The sequence below is a fragment of the Falco peregrinus genome, chromosome 1 (genome assembly GCF_023634155.1).
Source record: "Falco peregrinus isolate bFalPer1 chromosome 1, bFalPer1.pri, whole genome shotgun sequence".
NCBI lineage: Eukaryota > Metazoa > Chordata > Aves > Falconiformes > Falconidae > Falco > Falco peregrinus.
The window spans coordinates 36,840,358-36,860,854 of NC_073721.1; the positions used below are offsets into that span (position 1 = coordinate 36,840,358).

Consider the following 20,497-nt stretch of genomic DNA (forward strand, 5'->3'; position numbering starts at 1 on the left):
GTAAAGCCTTTGACACCATCTCCCACAGCATCTCCTGGAGAAACTGGCTGGTCATGGCTTGGATGGGTGTGCTCTATGTTGCATAAAAAGCTTGCCAGACAGTTGAGCTCAGTGGTAGTAAATGGAGTCACCTCTGGCTGGCAGCAGGTCATAAGTGGGCTCAGTGCTGGGCCAATTCTGTTGAATATTTTCATTGACAATCTGGATGGGGGCCTGAGTGCACCCTCAGTCTGCAGACGACACCCCGTTGGGGGTCAGTGCTGGCCTGCCGGGGGGCAGGGGGCTCTGCAGGGGGGTCTGGGCAGGCCGGGCCGATGTGCCGGGGCCACCTGCATGAGGTTCAACCAGGCTCAGTGCCGGGCCCTGCCCGTGGGTCACACCAGCCCCAGGCAGCGCTGCGGGCTGGGGCAGGGGGCTGGGAGCTGCCTGGGGGGAAAGGGCCTGGGGGGGCTGGCTGACGGCCGGCTGGGCAGGAGCCAGCAGGGTGCCCAGGGGGGCAAGGGGGCCAACAGCACCCTGGCTTGTATCTGAAATAGTGTGGCCAGCAGGACCAGGACAGTGACCGTCCCCCTGTGCTCAGCATGGATGGGGCCGCACCTCGAACCCTGGGCTCAGTTCTGGGCCCCGCACGACAAGAGGGACATGGAGGGGCTGCAGCGTGTCCAGAGCCGGGCAGCGGGGCTGGGGAAGGGGCTGGAGCACAAGGCTGGTGAGGAGCGGCTGAGGGAACTTGGGGCATTTAACCTGGAGAAAAGGAGGCTCAGGGGGGACCTTATTGCTCTTTACAACTACCTGACAGGAGGCTGTAGCGAGGTGGGGGTCGGTCTCTTCTCCCAGGTAACCAGTGACAGGACAAAAGGAAATGACCTCAAGTTATGCCAGGGGAGGTTTATATTGGATATTAGGAAAAAATTCTTCACTGAAAGGGTGGCCAAGCATTGACACAGGCTGCCCAGGGAGGTGGTGGAATCACCATCCTTGGAGGTATTTAAAAAGCACTTAGATGCAGTGCTTAGCAACATAGTTTAGTGATGGACTTGGCAGTCTTGGGTTAACGGTTGGACTTCAGGATCTCAAAGGTGTTTTCCAATCTAAATGATCCTAGGATTCTATGATTTCTTTGGCATTGTACTTAACAGCTTGCCTGTCAGTTTGTTATTCAAATACAAAAAGTACTTTAAATATCATCTTTCAAAACATGTAGGTGCCTGACATTACAGTTATGAAACTAAACGGAAGCAACATTCTGGGCCCAGAGTATCAGATTATACTCTTTTTATGATCTGAAAACCAGTTTAACTACGCATCTATAAATTAGTCATTTCTGAGAGACATAAGACCTTTACATACAATCTCCTGTTGTCAGTTAATGAACAGAAGCACATAATTGTTCTATACTTAGAAGATAAAGCAAAGCAACAGTCAGAGATGCAAGACAGTGTAATAATGCAGGCTAAATGAACATGCTTAACTTTCTCAGAATTTTTTTTCCTTAAAAGAAGAGTTCTGCAGATATTACAGTCAACAAACACTGCTAATAAATAATGCCTGCACAATCTCAGGAGGTGAAGAAACAAAACACATTATAAAAATAGTTATCATAAAAAGCATAGGTAATGAAAAAACCCAGGTTTCCTAAAGTTTACAAATAGTTGCAAGAAAGTAATATTTTACAGCACAGAATGGTAACAGTCTCAAAAAAATCCAAATGAATATTTAACAAACGTAGGCAATATTTTGTTTAACAACTTTCGTGACAAATAATGTCTCTAATAAATTTGAATGGAATTTGCAGATCTCAGTTTTATTTCTGAAAAACCGAAGTGAGCCTTTGAGCAAAATATAAATGGCCCAATGGCACTGAAGCCAAACAAAGGGAGTCATCCAGTTCTGCTCAGCAGAGGAATCTGGGCTCTGTCCCACCAAGCTCTATAAAAGTGCGGTTTGGAAGAGGCTGCATGTGCAGTCTCTGATCTCAGAAATCACTCCTCTTGAGTGATTTCTCTCCCACATCTCTTGACTCTAACAGCACCTTAAAAAGTCCATTTTTATACTTAAAATTTGGGAGTTAACAGGACATTTTAATAAATAGTAAATATTTTCATTTCTATTGTCTCTTATTCCCTTGGGGGTAAAATGTGTCATCAGCTTTAGCTTTGCCAGAAGTACAGTTACATATTCAACTCATGGCAAAAATACTGAAAACAAAAGGCAGGAGACTGCATATATGTGTATATATATATTATATAAATTTATATTTAATTCAGTTACAAGTTGACTCATCAAATGATTGAAGCTTTAGTAGTGGAACTGATAAGCAGCAGTTTATCTAAAGCTAGGTTATACCATATACCTGTATGAATGAAAGAGAATCTGCCAAAGCTTAATATACTTGAATCTGCAAATACCTTTCTCCTTTAGGATGAGTACCCAGCCCCATTTTTCAAATGAAAATCTTCCTATTAATAGAAATTGTTCTATACCAAGAAGTTATTAGGTTACTGTCAAGGTAGCTCCTTCAATGGATTTCCCAAAGGGTCAACAGGGTGACCTTGCAAAGGAGAGAACAGGAAAGAGTAGCAAAAGGTGGAAGGAGGAGAACACTTGGCCCAGATGCTCTAAAGTTCTCCAGCCTTTGTACACAGTACCATCGGAGACAGAGAGCGAGTGCAAGCAACATCTGGGTTGCCTTCTTCACCTCTAGCTTCCAGATGTTCAAATTTACTTACAGTTTATCTCAAATCCCAAGAAATTCTTTTTGTTTACAATGTTGTTATATGATTTTGTTCGTATCCAAAACACTCAAATACTCAGCAAAACCCACAAGATTAACAGAACAAAGTAAGCCTATTCACTGTTTTCTATACAGGTTCAGAATTTATATATGCCCTTGCTTACAACCACTAAGTGAATGCAGTTAGCTATAAAGGAGTTATCAAACATATTTTTAAATTTTGAGAGAGAAACAGCAGCAGCAAAGAGAAAAAGCAAAAGAGCTTTCTACTCAGACAAAGCTGACTTCCTGAAGGCTAAATACCTGCTTGCTGGCAGCCATGATTTCAAAACCAAAAATCCGCTTTGTATCAGGTGTCAGATGTTTCCCTTATTTACAATATTTCAGTACTGATGACTCATGTAGTTTTGATATATATAATGGCTTTCTTCAAACATGAGCTCCCAGAAAAATTATTCCTTAGGAAGCCCAACTTTTAATAAAGAAAATATCGATGCATGGGGGATAGAAAAGCTTGAAAATATAACCCAAGTGCAGAGCTCTAAAAATCCAGAGTGCAAGCAGAAAAAGCACACAAGAAAAAAAATAAAAAAACCCCACACAAAAAACAACAACAAAAAAAACCTAAAGTCATGATTTTATAGGGCTTCAGTCTATCAACAAAATGAAAGAGTTTGTCAGCATTTTCTAAGGCAAACATTGCCAGTCACAAGCCATCAGAGCAACCACCAGCCATTCCATAATGCTACCTGGTAACTCATTTTCCTCTTTGGGAGTTTATACCTTTGCTAGAACACGGACACAGTGTTTTTCAGCTTGAATGCTCCCTGCAATAGCTTATTCGAAAGGCCTATGTTAAACAGCAGCCAAACTTCTACAAACATCAACTAATATTGTATTTCGCAATGCTTTTTCTGTGAGTTCACGTATTTTTCAGGAAAAACACAATGCTTCAAATTATATCACTAGAAAAGCAGCTAATCCTTCCCAGATCCAGCTACTCACATACCACATTGAAATGTTGTAGCTGACTAAGCCCATTATAAATTTAAAGCCTCGCTTTAAAAGGGGAAAGAGGTAAGACTGCATGGATAATTCTGAAGTGCTTTATAAATGCTGTTGAAACAGTAAACCCATTTTACGGATGAAGTACAGATGTTAGCTAAGTAGTGCATAGACATTCAAAGGCATCTTTTGTACAAGAGCTGGGAATTGAAATCAAGTCATCTAAGATGGCAGGGTTTTGCCCAGCTGCAACGTCTCCATTTTACAACATCCCTTCTTCTTGACTACTCACCTCTTGTGCAAATGACTCTGCTTTCTTCCGCAGGTTCTTTTCCAGTTCAAAGTTTACATGAAGCTCTTCATACTCCTCTACTGCCAGCACAGACACTGTTTATAGGAATAAAACAGTATCAGAAGTAAAAGTGGAATAGATCAAAAAAACTACTGCTTGATTTACCCAGATAAACTGTTATTCCCTAGTACCATGAATCCTTGAAAGAAGGTGTAACTTAGTTTTACATTTCTGCATACAGTCTGCTTTGCAATATTTGTCCTGTTTGCTCTAAACCACACTATACATATGCACAATTACTGATCTTCTGAATAGAGTAATACCCCTGCCATCAAGGCTAAAAATCGCCATTAACAGGCATTACGTAGCACAGATCGTATTTTGCCTCTTTGGGTATGAGCCTTGCTGAATCTATCAAACATTACTATGTTATTTTGGAGGCACCTGCATTTGCCTACCTGGTTTGAGTGAGGTTTGATTTGTGCTTTTACAACAACCATTTAAAGGAGCCTCAAGAAGATAGCAGTGCAATTTTGCACTGCCTGTATTTAAACTGTGCTCACAAAAGCGAGGGTCATATGGGTGGCTAAAGCTAACCATGGGGCGTGCTCCCCCAAACCATTCTGAGGCCTCAACCCAGGACAGCAAGGATCATTTGTCTCAGCGACCACCTTGATAAGGTTTAGCTCTTACAAGCTGAAGACTAGTTTGCAGGGTGATGACACTGGATTTCTTAACACTCGTACACAAGTTCCTTGCTTTTTTGGAGATGAACCTAACAGTTTTTAAAGCTACGTACAGTAAGTGGTACTTTAGACAGCGAGATACACATCCCAGCTCACCTGACTCTCAAAATGTTTACTAAAAAAAAAAAAATAAACCACACACCAAATTAACAATCAACCCCCACACTTAGATTTAAGATAAATCTGACTATCTGTCAACTCTGACTGAAATGTATTTGATTACATGGCTCCAAGACAGTGACACATAGACACACAGTAGGTATTGAATAGATACTTTGGTAGCTCATTTCAAGTATACAAACAAAAAAATCTTGCTTTATGTTGCCAGGGCACTAGGACCTAGCCTGGCATAACTCCTCCTTCCTGGAAAGCAGGCAAATGTGAAACAAGGGGCTGTTCCTTTGTTCATCTTTAGAACACAGAAAACATTTCAGAAACTTTTCATCTGTCACACTATCCCTGCAAAACCTTCTTCAAGGTGATCTGTCAACCTATCTGAATTTTGGTGTTTTAAGACTCTTCAAGTACTGCCTATCACAGGCTTAAGCCACGCAGACACATGGAAGAGGTAAGAGAGGAACACTTGGTGGAAGCTTACAGGATATGCCCTACTGCACCTTGCCAGACCCGTCGGCTTCCACTTCAGGAAAATGTGAAACAGCCAAGGAGACTTTCAACCAAACAGTTTTTAATTTTACAAGGCTAAATAAGCAACAAGAGAAAAGGGCACAGTACTCCAAGGCATAAAGTCTTTCCTCTTCCCTCTAAATTTCTTTTGGGTCAACTATTTTTCATGTGGAAGCACTCACCTTCATTAAGCAAAAGCTTTCTTTTCTGAGCCATATGTCTTTTCAGATCTTCCTTGCCCTAATTTTACCACTCACTACGTTCCAGGAAAGGAAAGTCCCTGCTTTCCTTCCATAACTTGCAAATCCTATTTATCTCATTCCCAGCATTCTTGCCTTTTTCTCACCATCCTCTGATCATACAAGTTGCTCCCAAGTCTTTAGATATTCAAAATTATTAGCTGTGTCCCAGCTAAAAGGAAAGCTGATGTAATGATTTAGGAAAACAGAAGATTAAGGTTCAAGTTCCATCTCTGTGAAGGACTACCTTCCTGCCCTAGTTTGCCACTTGGGCCACAGAGCAAAAAAAAATTCCTATTCTCACATATAATCTGTTGCTTATACCACCACATTTTGCTGAAGTTGAGATAGTCTAGAATAGTCCATGTGTTCATGCAGCGCCTGCAGCAATGAGGCAGAGTGTCAGATCTGGACCACAGTTGCTCTTCTGTAACCTACTCTTAGTACTACAACATAAAAGCTCTGAAGCTTCTGCAAAGCATGTAGCAAACTGTTAGAGAACCTGCTGAGACCACACACCTCTGTTACATTTCTCCAACAATTGTTGCTGCTTAGTAACTTCTGTTGTCAAAACAGCCTTTTCTTCTTTTACTTTATTCACCTAGAAAAGTATAAAGAACAAATTAAAAAGAAGAGTATTTTAGTTAGTAGTACAAGGCATAGAGCACATACATAATTGCAAGCAATATTTTGCTTTCAGTAATGCTGTTTCTTGAGTTTGGCTCAGTGTTAGGGTTTCCAGCAGGGTGGAAAGCATTTTTACCCCAACTCTGAGACCTCAGAGCATACGTCACAGAAGGGTTATGAAGTAATCCTCCCATGGCCCATTTGCATGGCACGTACCAGTCACAGCTGCAAATATAACACCCTTGGAACATTTCAGGATCAGGTGCCACAGCACCTGGTTGAAAAGTTACTAGCTTGCCCTTGACTGCTTGCATTTCAATATAGTTAGGCTGCTGTTTTGGTTTTTTTCCTGGGCTCTGTTTATTGTCCAAGAGCTGTCAGCTGTGTCTTTCTGAATCCAAGTGTTGCATAGACAGGAAGAGCCACTAAGTCCTGATTTGCATCAGTACATGGCTTATCCAGTTTTAAAGCAGGAATGAAACTCTGCTGGCTCCAAAAGCCAATTTGCTGGTCTAATTACCATGACAGGGCACTGCCAATGGCTAAACTCAAGGATATGCTCAATGAAGTAGCACCAGTGATTAAACTGGACATTCTCCAAAAGTATTTCTTGCACATCTACAGGTTTCAGGAAATCCAAGAACCCCGCAGGCTGTGATGGGTGAAGGGCTGTCAGGAAGGGGGAGATGAGAGTTATAATACGGGCATTAAAACAGATCATTAAAAGTCATTGTGCCAGCCACAGCAGCTGACTGGACTGTGACACAGAAGGCCCCTTACAGGTGTATGCCCTAAGTGGTCTATCATATGGGAAGGCTGGCAGGACTTGCGATTAGATAGTATTCAATTAACTTCACAACTAAGCGTTTTTAGCAAAATTAGACACAAAAAGTACTGACTACACACTAACGTGGTCTCCCCTTCCATGGTACAATACATACTTCTTCAATTACTTCTACAAGTTTGCACCTCAGGTTTTCCAGTTCAATGGCTAAGGTCTTCTTTTCCTCATGAACAGATACGATTTGATCTCGCAGCTCTATGGTTTGAGGAAGGAAATGAAAAATATATTTTATTCTTGGAAGAAAACAACAAAGGAAATGTGATACCAACGCAAGTACAATCAAGTACGAAACACCTTAACTGCATACAAAGCATTAATTGTATTCAAGGCACATCCTCAATAATTCAGGAACTTCATGTAAGTGTCAAGTAACAGATCTATAACTGGGCCACAGTTTCAGATTTACTCTGTTGAGGCAGGCTGCCCTGTTCAGTACTGCTGTCTTTATTTGCATTCTGAATGATTCATTTCCTGCTATAACAGGGCCAATCCTGCCACCACAGAGCGTCCTCAGTCCTATCCAGGGGACTGTCACATCACAGAGATGCTGGTACGGGGGCAGCAGAAAGCATTTTTTAATAGGTGTCCTTTAAAATAAATTAATGCAGTTCAATTATTTTTGGATCATGAATTCTCATCACAAGGGAAATAAACAAAACAACAGGCCGTTAATACTTGGGAGGTTTTCACCAAAGAAATTGTCCTGAATAGCTGCCAATTTATAGGCTTTGTAACGTTATGTGAACAGAGTCACAATATAACCTTTACTGATGAAAGAGTTAACGCTTGTAATTTTCCCCTCAGAAGTTTTGTTCCTTAATTATCAAAATATGAAATAAATGAAATTCACAATGGAATAAAACATTTGATTATAATCACTTCTTAACAGGAGATCAGTTTGCATACATAATATATCAAGGTTTAGGTTAACATAAAACCACCACAAAAATATAAATTTATTTTTATGTATTAGCTTTCAGTAAGTGCTCTCATTCCCCACCTGCTTCCAGTATTTCATAGCACCGCTGTTTGTTAAGTATCAGCCACGAGTTGAGAAAATTGTTGCTAATCAATTGCAGATGATGATGACGATATCATTCTGTTTGGTCTCACATCTTAAAAATGTTGATTCTACCCAAGCATCCCCTTCTCAATTCAGAGGCCTTAGATTTATTTTCCTCCAAATTAAAGGCACACATATTCTAAAGTAAATAGAGAGACCTGTTTTCCCAGAACATTCTTGAACCAAATCATCTCTTTTATGGATTTGTGCTTTCCAGTGAAATTAGTGGGGGAAAAAAAGTCTCACTGAAATTTATGCTAGTAATTCAGGTCTTACAATATGTATATCAACCTCATTATCCAGAGAAGAAAGCAAATCCATATATCTAAATCTTTATAAATGTGTTCAGTAAATGTTTCTTTGCAGATACAGGTGTGCACTGTACTGCTCAACTAACACAGTTGAGTTTTCAGTTCTTGTTACATCCAAAAGGACAACTAAAAAGGAAAAGAAAACCCAAACCCTATAAATTAATTTCAGGTACTGCTCTGAGACCACCCTATGCTTCCATTAGGAACTACAGCTGTACTATCACCTTCCCCTAATGTATGAGAAAAAAAAGAAGGAGGAAGGTCTGGGAGAGACAAAATTTTATCCCTTTAATAAACAAGACAGTGTTAATCACAGATCCTCAGACTATACCACCATATTTGTATATCCTTACAGAAAATGGTGGGATGGAAGGAATCATTCCAAGAAACATCCAATATTTTGTTGAATGGTGAGAAAGCTAAAAGACTTCCAAGATCCCCAACACAAAACATAAATATTTGAAATCATAAACATGCACAGAAGAGCAAATTTCACCTGAGGCAACACCAGAAAGCAATAAAAAGAATTTTGAATAATACACCTCTTTCATTGCATATGATCTTTCACTTAGGAGGTAATCCAAGATGTAACTTCAGATTCTTCACTGAAGACGAACACCATGCAGCTTTGGCTTAGGCTTGGGACACAGCCCTAACATATACCTTTTGGTATTGTCAAATCACTCTGCTACCATACACATACACATTTCTCTACAGGCACAGGGATGGAATATCTTCTATAGCAAATGGGATGCCAATGGTTTTTAGAATACTCAGCATTTGTAAAGGTAAGGTCATTAACATTTAATAGTAAGGCCAGAGAGAGGCACAGAAGCCAGGAGTTCTAAATCCTTTACAAAATGCCACATTGTTCTTTAGTGAATTTTTCATCAAGAAAGAAAGCATGTACATCAGAGGCTTTCTAAAAATACTTCTCTACTTTGACCCTGCTACCCTCCTAACCATGTTCCTCTGATCTGTAGCCAGAGTCTTTGCTCTCTTTAAATGTATCCTTGATATCTTTCTCCAATAACAGACAGGAGGAACTCCAGAATCGTATTTCCAATTCAGATGGGTTGTTGGTGTGGATCACACCATTGCACTGCCTCTTCCTGCATCTATAGGATTGAAAACTGCTTGCTATAGAAGGGTACTATGGCATGTTATTTCTTGGGTGGATTTCTGTAAAGCATTTTTCAACACTCATTCTCTTTTCTCAGTGATATTTTGTATTCTCGCTTCATTTTGAGGTTGCTCCATTCAAGAAAAACAATTAACAAGGCTACACTGAAAATTCAGGAAAGCTGTACTTGCAACATCATTTGCTATATTACTATCAGAAAAAAGTGAAGGCTGTTTGGTTTTTTGTTTGTTTGTTGGGTGTGGAGTTTTGGTTGGTTTTAAGTGAGCCACTTAGTCTCCCTCTGTCACCAAAAGCAGAATGTCGGCATTCCCCTTTTCTGGATACTATGATATAATAACATACAGAATCATAATGACTTAATCAGAATTAGACAAGAAAGGAAGGCAGATTTTGGATTGCAGAAATAAAATTTGACTTTCAAAAAAGACCCAGAAATTTCCTAATAAAGCAGATATATCTTATCTGTATATTTCCATGTTACCAAGTTTTGCTGGTTTACCCAGTACAACAGTCCTTTTTTAAGTTGCTTGTTTGGCAACAGCTCCATAATATGAATGAAGTTTGTGCATACAAAGGTACATAATGGAAACAGAAATGGAGAGTCCTGTTACACCAGCTTTGAAATACTGACATTGCAGTTGGAGCAATACCAAGGTGACCTTATCCTTCTGCTCAACTTTTACTTTGTTAAGGATTTGAGGAAGTACTTCTTTTACCGACTCAGTAACATCAAACTCTCTTAGCTGTGTAGATCTCATTTTCCTATTGCATTATTACTTTGCAGGCTGTATATCCACCATATACATTACACAGTATCACAACAAGGCCACCATGTTCTTAGTCTTTTCTGGAAATCCTTTGATGACCCATCTGACTCGGTCTCGTGCTTCTGAGAGTGATCTCTGGTCCAAACCAATACTGGCATTCTTCAGACAGCTTCTGCTTTGTATGGTGGTGCAGGCTCAACAACACTCACCTTTTATTTGCTGCTGACAATGCAGAGAATTGCAGGATCCAGAGTTAGCTTCTGTATCTGTGGATGAATCATCCTCATCAATGTTAATCTCTTCAGTGATAATTTCTGGGCCCAGTTTTGCCATATAAAGCATACTAATTCTTTTCAAGGTCTTATTTTCTTTGTTCAGCTGAAAGTTAAGAAGCACAAACAGTAATAAGCTAGTCAGTCTGTCTTCAAGCTGCTGTGCAAGAAAATAGAAGTCAATTGTATTTTTTTTCTCCTTTATCATTAAAAGATCTATCAAATGAAGAAGACAAAGTAACATTTGATTAAATGGTCCATTCAACATTAAAAGATGTGAAGATGGGAAACTTGTCCACTTTCTCCCCTGAGGAGGCTTGAATTCAACATGATGCTTCATCCATGCCCTTCTTTCCTCTCTGGTACTTCTGATTAATAAATACCCTGTGTAGGTTCAAATGAAATCAAATCAACTATCAAGCTTACTTAATGCTACGAATTCTTTGTGATAGGTGCTTTAGCTCCTTACCCTTAAGCATGCATTAGCATCAACAGGAGCCCTAACTAAATGACCTGAAGAAGGGCTTGTGTTCCTGAAAGCTCCTGTGGTTTTGCCAGCTCTATCAACTGGTCAAATAAAAGCTCTTACCTTCTCATATGCCCTTCTTTTACTTATAAACTACCAACACCACAACTACTATGCTCCCAGTCATGATAGAATTACCTCAGAATTCTTCTGAATTATTTTCAATTCTCAGGAATTATTAGTGGAGTCAACATATGTAAGATGAAAGCTGTATCATAAACCAATTCTTTATGGGTCAAACCACAAGTCAGAAACCACTCTGAGTTGGATGCTTAAACACATGACTCATTGGTGGATGATACAGAAGAGGTTCTACAAGGCATCTCCATCTTGATCAAAGTGCCAGCAAAAACTGAACAGGGATTACTGCAAATGTTTCACTCTCACCATTTCTTTCACTGTCCTGCATCTAGACAGCCCATGCCAGCAGCTGTCAGCAAGCTCAGCACAGTCTCAGCAGTATTCAGGCATACGTTGAGGTCACTGTCCACCCACCAGCCAAGCATTCCCTGTATTCAGGTCTAAGAATGAGACTCAATTTTCTAGTAATGACGTACAACATGTTGAAGTCAACATGCACTTCAGAAGTCCAATTTTTACCTTCAAATAAAACATATACTGTGCAGTTAAGCTGACCCTGAATTTTTACCCAAGCAATCATCTTTGATCCCCCTTTTCCTCAGCCCCCCAGCTACAGGAGTTTTACTTGAGAACTGCTTCATCTCATTCCCAAAGAATGAAACTGAGCAAGCGGGAAAGGTGGTGTGAGGAACCTTACATGGTCAGCTCACAGCAACAAAAAAAATCAGCTTTGGCAAAGCAGCCCCATGGGATAAACCTATCCTTTGAACTGCTCCTCTACATGCATTACAGGAAAAGTGCAGGAAAGAAGAAAAGTTGCATAAATGCGTTCATTTTCTTACTTATATGCTGATTGTCTATCTTATGAATTCTAATACAGTGCCATTATGCAAACAATTAAGTAAATACCTCCAGAAAGTACATTGCTAATGCATCTAAATTAAAGTGATTTCTTGCTGGTGTGATTTTTGCCATATCTAAGGATGTACTTTGGGCAGGGGATGGGAGGGAGGGGTGGGGGGACAGAAAAAAAAAAAAAGGCAGTCAGCATTGCTAATGAAATTTGGTTCAAAATTGCTGTAATCCATTTTCTGATGAAGTGGCTCAGATGCATTTTACACAACCAAAAATATATAAGGGAGATAAAAACATTCTTTAATAATAATGCACTTCTGATGAGATGGAATATAGAAAATTACACACTTGCTAAATTCATCAGACTAGGCGCAATCAACAGAGCAGCGGAGGTCACCTTTCCCCTGCCCTTGCTTTGCTTTCATAAACAATCACCTGAAATGTAATGCAGTGGTTGACTTTTTCCATTTCATTTAGACACTGAAATGCTCATTATTGTTTTATATCTCACACAGGACAGTTCTAAAACTTGTTTTCCATTTAACCTAAATGCATATAAAAACTAGATATCAAGATGCTGATCCATAGCTTAGTCTTCCAAAGTAGAAACTAAATTAAAATGGCAGGAATTGTATTTTGCATCTCGCATATGGCTTATAGTTTTTGCTACTTCAAAACAATTTCACAGATCCACAAGATTATACCAAACACATACCTGGGACATGCATACAATCTCAAGTTAAAAAAAAAAAAAAAAGAAAAAAAAAAAAGAAATTGGATGAAATAGAATCACCATAATTCTTCTCACCTTAGAAGCCAAAGCTTCAGCACTTTCACGGCACGTCTTCTCAATTTCAAGATGGTTCTGAATGCAGTTTACTTCCTCAATAACCATGTGAGAAACTAGGGGAAGAGTTTAGTCATTATTTTCCTGAATTTGACACGTGCATTTGACACATGCATCCCATGATGAGAAATATTACACCTTTTCCTGTTAACTTTCATGTAAGCATTTCAAATACAGAGAAGTACATACTTAGCTAATCTCCATGGATAGGAACGGTTTTGAACATTGACTATTTGGTTCATTGCTTTAAGCAAATCTTTCAAGCCATGTCTGCAGCACCAGAGGGGGAACTGGAGAATTGAGCATAAACTTATGGAAGTAGAAAGCCAGCAGAAGCCTACTTGACCATCATCATTCATCATCTTTACTTCATTACCACTTAAGGAATCACAGTGAGAACATTAGAATTGTCCCTTAAGATTGACATTCTTCTGAAAACTTGCTATGGATGCCATTTTCAGAAGATTAGAACCTCAGAATTTTTAAACAGCAAGATTAACTGGACAGCAAGTTGCCTGTGAGCCAGCAGTGGCCCTGTGGCCAAGGAGGCCAGTGGGACCCTGGGGGGCATGAGGAAGAACATGGCCAGCAGGTGGAGGGAGGTGATCCTCCCCCTCTGCTCTGCCCTGCTGAGGCCGCCCCTGGAGTGCCATGGCCGGTGCTGGGCTCCCCAGTTCGGGAGAGATGGGGACCTGCTGGGGAGGGGCCAGCGGAGGGTACCAAGATGGTGAGGGGACTGGAGCATCCCCCGTATGAGGAAAGGCTGAGGGGGCTGGGGCTGCTCAGCCTGGAGAAGAAAAGGCTGAGGGGAGCTCGTCGATGCCTACAAACATCTCAAGGGCGAGTGCCAAGAGGACGGGGCCAGGCTCCTTTCAGTGGTGCCCAGTGACAGGACAAGGGGCAACGGGCACAAACTGCCGCACAAGAAGTTATTTCTGAACATGAGGAAGAACTTATTTACCTGGAGCATGACAGAGCACTGGCACAGGCTGCCCAAAGAGGCTGTGGAGTCTCCTTCTCTAGAGACATTCAAAATCTGCCTGGATGCAACTGTGCAACCTGCTCTAGAGGAACCTGCTTTAGCAGTGGGTTGGGCTAGACAATCTCCACAGGTCCCTTCTAACCCTGACCATTCTGTGAACTCAGGTATGTTATGAAGTTTATTTTCATCTTCCAGTCTCCAGGTTTATACAGTATTTTAAGTATCAACACACTTGCTGACCACACTGTACAAGAACAGCTGCAGGATGGACATACAGCACAGGTCTGGGACAAGTTTGCCAGGAAATGGAGAAAGGAGTTAAGTGACTGAAGCCTCCATATTCACTGTGTCTCCTACAGCGCATGCTCCAATGAAGTCAAATCATTACCACAGCACAGTTCCTTCACCTTGTTCTGCCCATCAGCTCTGAAGCCGCCTGCAGTAGTACATCCTGATGGAGGCAGTCCTGATGGAAACTCAACACTGCTTGCAATGCCTGATTTCTGACAGCCTCAGCTGAAAAACTCAAGATCTGTATTACTATATGGCTGTAGTGTCTGAACTGTTTCTTGTTTGAAGTCTTTCTGTGCTTGAGAGTGCCCTAAAACAAGCACCTTGGTCTCAAAACCCACCTTCACAGTCCTCAATAAAGATTCAGGCCCCAGCATGTACACACACAAACTTCCATGAGACCAGGGCCAAGAGCAAGCTGCCTGACTGTGTCTGAAATCACGGCTGTGCTACTACATTTGATGTCACATTTGTCCTTTGCACTTATAGGATCCCTATTACCACAGTGGGTACACACCACTGTGTCAAAGATACACAATATTCTTAGAGTGACCAAAAAGTTATGGAACAAATCTTATTTGTAACACAGGATACCAATGCAAGTTAGAGGAAAGTTAAAAGCATAGATACATTTTGGCTTGCCATTCCCCTGAATTTCCAGCAGTACTGTAGGTACTTCAATATACTAGTGTTGAAGGCTGTCTTCTAAGTAACAAGCTTCCAGTCACACGGGGGATCTGGAGCAAAGCAGAAAACCCAACAAGTTTCCCATTTCTCAGGCTAGCACCTTGCTCACTGATGCAGCTCCTCCTTGGCTCCTGGCACCTTTATCCATCCTAAGCAGCAGCCTGGACCCTAATTCTGCAAGTCATTTTATGGGGCAGATTCCTTCTCAGCCCACTGTCAGGATTTCAATGTGCAGAAAGGACTACTTGCAGCTGAACAATACTTTGGAGCAGGAGCAAGGCTAAAAGAAGATAGTGTAAATATGGAGGACTTCTTCCAGTATCTCCTTTCATTTTCATAAGAACAAGCTTTAAAACCTAGAGTTTTTACACCACTGCTTAGAAAATCCCACTCGGCCTCTTCCAAGACTTTTGCCTAAATACTGAAGAGACTTACTTAAGTCCTCTTTGATATCCAGAGGTCATCCTAATTACTAGAAAAATAGGACTTAGGATAGGAAAAAGGCGGCCATTAACAAGTATTTACGCAGCTTTATAGATACTTAGTCAATATTGACTAATGTCATTAATAACATACGTAACAAGAAATACATTGGAGTTTGTTGCCAAATGTGTAGCTGCGTGTAAGAAACAAGTTCGAGAAAATATGAGCAGACAAAGAAAAAAAATCAGGGCAGAGTATTGGGAAATGTTGGTCCAAAAACCATTGACGTGAAGTCTTCTAACAGCAGAGCAACCACACCTCTTTCTTTGGTTGTCTTTTTGTTTCCATTTTTTCTGACTTTGGAGAAACTACCTGCTCCATGTGTGCTGTACCAGCTGCTACATTTAATTTGAGAGAGGAAAAGCTTCAGGTAGTACACGTCTATACCTCTTCTGGTGTTATTTTGCCTAGCTTTGGGAATTTGGAGCAACGAAATGCAGGATGAGGGAGCAGTGGAAATACAGAGCTGCTTCCCTTTTACAGACAGGAACCTAATGGCCTCAAGCAAGGCTAAAGTTAGGAAACAAGGATCGGGCTCACATGGCAGAACTGGGGATTACTCTTGGTTCATTTAAACTTAATTAACCTGCAATTATGATTAACTCGGGGGAAAAAATCTTTCCAAATTAAATACAAAAAAAAATGTATTATTTCCTAAGTCTGTCCAAAGTTCTTATTATGTCAATATTAATATTCATAAAGCAGCACTAAGTGGCCTGAAACATCTCTAACCTTGACAGTTTTTTTCAGGGGTAATAATAATCCGCAGCAAATGCAGGCCAACCAAAAACCACTTAACTAATTAGTAGTTGCAGTCACCGAGAAAACATGAATCAACACTGTTATTACAAGTGGCACATTTGAGTGGCATCTAATTATGACTTGATGAGCACGATACTTGCATTATCAACATTACTACTGCATCCCATCAGGGACTAAAAGCGGCTGATGGCATTGACTGCGAGAAACTCCCACTCAATGGTACTGCAGCACCCAACAATCTCCTTGGCAGGGGCACCCTCACTAAATGACATGTTAAGCATAATTACTGGTAGACATTGTAAATAAACAGGATTGGAAGTGAAAATTGTACCAAGTACATAAGACACAATCTGACACATTGGAAGTGGCAGCCTTAATTGAGAGTTTCTTTGACTGCTCAAGATCATTTCAACTGCATTTCTCGGAGGACAGTGATTATAACTGTGGAGACAGACGGCATAATGGTATCAGCACTGCTGACAGAGCAGTGAATTAAATTGTATCTGCTGTTGTGTGAAAGCCTTGATGAGAGGTACAGATCCTTAGTGGTCTTATCATTATAACACAATGGTCATGTTGTCATCAACCTTGCTGGCTCCAATTGAAAAGAAATGATTGTGTGTTGAAGCTTTCCCCCCCACCACCACCTTCTATCTCTTGTGCTCAATAGAACCAATTTTCAGAGAGCTATGAAATCACGCAATAGGGCCTAAAATGCAGCTGCTTGGCATACAAACGGGGCCCCATTAAACTGGAATCACACACAATATGTGTTTATGCCAGGAGAACAAATAGAAGCTGAGTACAGGCCAAGTTTATTCACAGACACAAAGCCAATGTAGCTCTTCATCAATATAATTGCCTTTTATATTGTCGTTTAAATAATGGGCTCTATTATTGCCTTAAAATCCTAATATTCCTGGCATTTTATCACTATGTTTACAAGGTATGTCCTTTAAAAATGTGAAAGGAAGATAAAAGAAACCTATAAAATTTTACAACATCAAATATTACTTCAAATTTTAAGTCTTAACTACTTGACATTTTTTGCCACACTCTGGTATTCCTCGTATCATAACAAAAACAAAACAGGCTGCAGTTTTTTCCAGAGGAATTAGACTTCTAAGAGAACATTCTTACCTCGCAGAACAGTTATCTAAGATCATTTAAGGCAGTAGGTGTTTGATTTTTAAATTATTTTCCATAATTGTGTCATATGAACAATTATAAAATAGAAGTGAGCAAATTCCTCTATTATACAGTCAAACAGAAGTATAGACAGTGTGATTTCCTCCTGCATTAACTTCATCCACATTTCTGATGCTTCGTTGTGCAGTTCACCATACTGGCATAAACCAGACATAACAGACCACAATCCTATTGTAACTGTCTCTTCTAAGGAGCTATTCCACTAGGATACTTCCACTCCCATTAGATGTGCTTTGTTGCTTCCAGACACCACACAGTTTCAATAGAACCATTACCATAAAAGTGTAAAACTGAATATTGACATTCTCACAGCCCAGACAAGATATACTTTGCTCTAAAAATTATCAACAGACAGCAGTTCATCCTAAAAACCTTTACTGGTGTGTTTATGCTTAAAGTAATTTTACTTCGTCACAAAAAAATTACCATTATTATTACTAGCAATGTCAGCAAAAGGGTTAAATCCCACTCAACCCAAGCATATATCATTCCAAAAGTCACTTGCAGAATCCAGGTGAGACAGAGCTGCATTTGTATTTTCACCACTTTGCACCTTAAGAATGGCTACCTGTGTCAGAGCGTATAAAAGCCATGACAGCAGTTAGTCTGACAATGGTCAGTCTCACCAGATTAGCTCCTTAAAACAAGGTTTTGAAGGAGAAACAGCAAGTGGGCCTGAATCTCAGTCTTAACACCGCTGCAGAGTATGCAGAGCTATGTTCATAACTCTCTATACCAAAAAAAAACCACTCCACACTAATATTAACAGCTTACTTTTCTGAAACTCCTCCAGTTTTTTGACAGCCTCATCTCGTTCTTGCTTGATTTTGTCACACTGTAGAAAAGAAAATTGAAATGAAATACTGATCCCAGTTATTTAATTAGCAGTCACAACATGCAAAATCAACAAAGATCCACTGCCAGCACAATAACGCACGGAAGCTTATCAAGGCATCGTTTCTTTTTGCTCTCAGTCATGTAAGATCGATGAAAACTATGCATAAAAAATTCATTACCCAGCGCATTTCCTAACCAAACTAGCAAGTTCTACTTGATTTTAGGTTCCAATTCAGAGCTACTCTGAAAACATTTTAGAAAAGTTACATTATCCTAAACTGATTTAAGTCATCCATGTTCCACACAACAGTAAAAGCAACACTTTGCATGTCAAGAATCTCCTTTTTATCTCTAGTTTAACACAAATAGACTTGGAAAAGAGGCCTACATTTCTATACCTACCATGTGCACAGAAAACCTCAAAGCCAATAAACAGGGACATGCTGTTCAGTTTCATAACATCATGATAAAAGCTTCAGCCTTAAAGAGAGGAGGACACTCATTTTCACACTTTGAGGATTTCCCATCAACCCAATTTTAATAATTTTGGGGTTAATGCTAACACTGCATAGGGCTACAATCACTGATCTTTTGATGGAAAAGTTTCTTCAAAGAGAAAGAATAAAACAGATGTTACATAGACTTGTCTAAGAAACCCCTTTCTATACGCAAATGAAAGGACTCAAAGAAATGAGTAAAATTCACAAGAGAGACAGTCAGTGATTAACCACACTGTGAAAAACACATGACCCGGGGGGAAGTATGACCGGCACACAACAGGTCTTACACTCACAGTGTACCAGACATCCTTCCTCACATGCGGTTGTGTATGTTCACAGTAATAAATCAACGCCAAGACCATGAGTTAACTTCTGGAAAAGATCTGTGTGACTGAGCTCCTTACAGTGTAACTGCAATTACAAGGATACTGACCATTGGAACAGAACTGGAGAAAAAAAAAAACTGAAATGATTTTGCTCGATTTTCAGTTTTTCCACATGAGGACTCACTTTGAGTTAGCTGGGAAAGGAGCCTGCTGTTTAGTAACAAGAAGCGGGAGAGCCCGATTCAAAGGCAGCCAAATTCAAGACAGCCCTTCTGTCAGCCCCGGAGGACCCTGGATGAGGCCCAAAGAAGGATCTGTTCTTGGGCAAGGAGAGGATGCCATTGGTGTCACCTCAGGGGCAGCCTTCACGCAGGTTTTGGAAGCTGCTGCTGATGGCTATGAGCGGGAGCAAAAGCAGCTGCACTCAACAAGCAACCTCTCTTCTCGTGGCACTGGGGTGATGAGGCAAGGGACAGCGGCTGAGTAGCGGGGACAGGTCAGTCACCAGCTGCTGTAAAGGTCTGTGAAAAAAGGCAGAGCTGCAGAAGGAGCAAGACATGCTGAGCAAGCAGCACAGGACAAAGACTCACCATTTCATCTGGCCCTGTTAACAAAGAAGCTGTTTAGAGAATCTTGCATAGGAGAGGCGGGGAAGGGAAATCTGTGCATGAATCTTGCTGCTTGCCGCCCTCCCTCTCAATTTTCTCAGCAAAAATGTGTGTTACCTTACTGGCAGAAGTGCAGTCTAAGAACAGCAGCAGTAAAAGACGCAGAAGAATTTCCGATCGTTCGTGCAAGAGTGCAGCTCCACTGCAAAAGGGGGATCAGCGTGAGCTGCTGCCTCTTTGTATTTTACAAGAGAGACACTGTAATCACACTGGCATACTTCACCCACAGATTTTTCTGCACTCTGCAAGCTTTCAGCCCACTGCACATTAAGTGAGCAAGCCGTTTTAATGCTCAGTTTAAAAACCAGGAAGATTAACATTTTAAGGATCTGATCTGTTGCCTGTGGAAGTCACCAAGACACTTTTGTACTGATGAAAACCTTGATGTAGAAGATGTGGTACACTCCCTATCCCAGTGATGGGAAAAACTCCTTTTGAAATCCTCCAGCAGCATGCTCTAAGGCGTAACAGCTTTCCCTGTGCAGCAAAAGGGGAAGTGAAATGACCTATTCCACTTCACCTTGAGTGCTGTTTGCACAGAGAGCTCCATTTGGACCACGGCAAGCGGACTATTCTGATAGCTATGCATGTTTCTCTGCACAATCAGGGTCTGTAGGTTTGGGTCTCTGCTGAGCAATTCCTGCTCCCAGTTGCAGTTTCCTCAATATTTTCCCTTTGCTGCTACTGTGCTTCAGAATGAAAAAACAGGAAAAAAAGGAAAGCAGGAGATTGTTGCCCTTGCTGAAATGATCAATGGAAAGCACTTTGCCTT

The 20,497-nt window shown here is 40.7% G+C and overlaps 1 protein-coding gene across 2 annotated transcripts in view; it reads right to left on the minus strand.

Annotated features, from left to right (window-relative positions):
• Positions 1–20,497, minus strand: part of SHTN1 (shootin 1) — a 70,228-nt gene that overhangs the window by 34,516 nt on the left and 15,215 nt on the right. For both annotated transcript variants that reach the window (XM_055810861.1, XM_055810856.1), the window contains exons 3-8: positions 18,169–18,229; positions 12,942–13,036; positions 10,609–10,777; positions 7,212–7,309; positions 6,163–6,244; positions 4,032–4,126 (exon numbers count right to left, since the gene is read on the minus strand). In XM_055810861.1, coding sequence (XP_055666836.1) covers positions 4,032–4,126; positions 6,163–6,244; positions 7,212–7,309; positions 10,609–10,777; positions 12,942–13,036; positions 18,169–18,229 — 600 coding nt within the window. The remainder of the gene's footprint in view (positions 1–4,031; positions 4,127–6,162; positions 6,245–7,211; positions 7,310–10,608; positions 10,778–12,941; positions 13,037–18,168; positions 18,230–20,497) is intronic.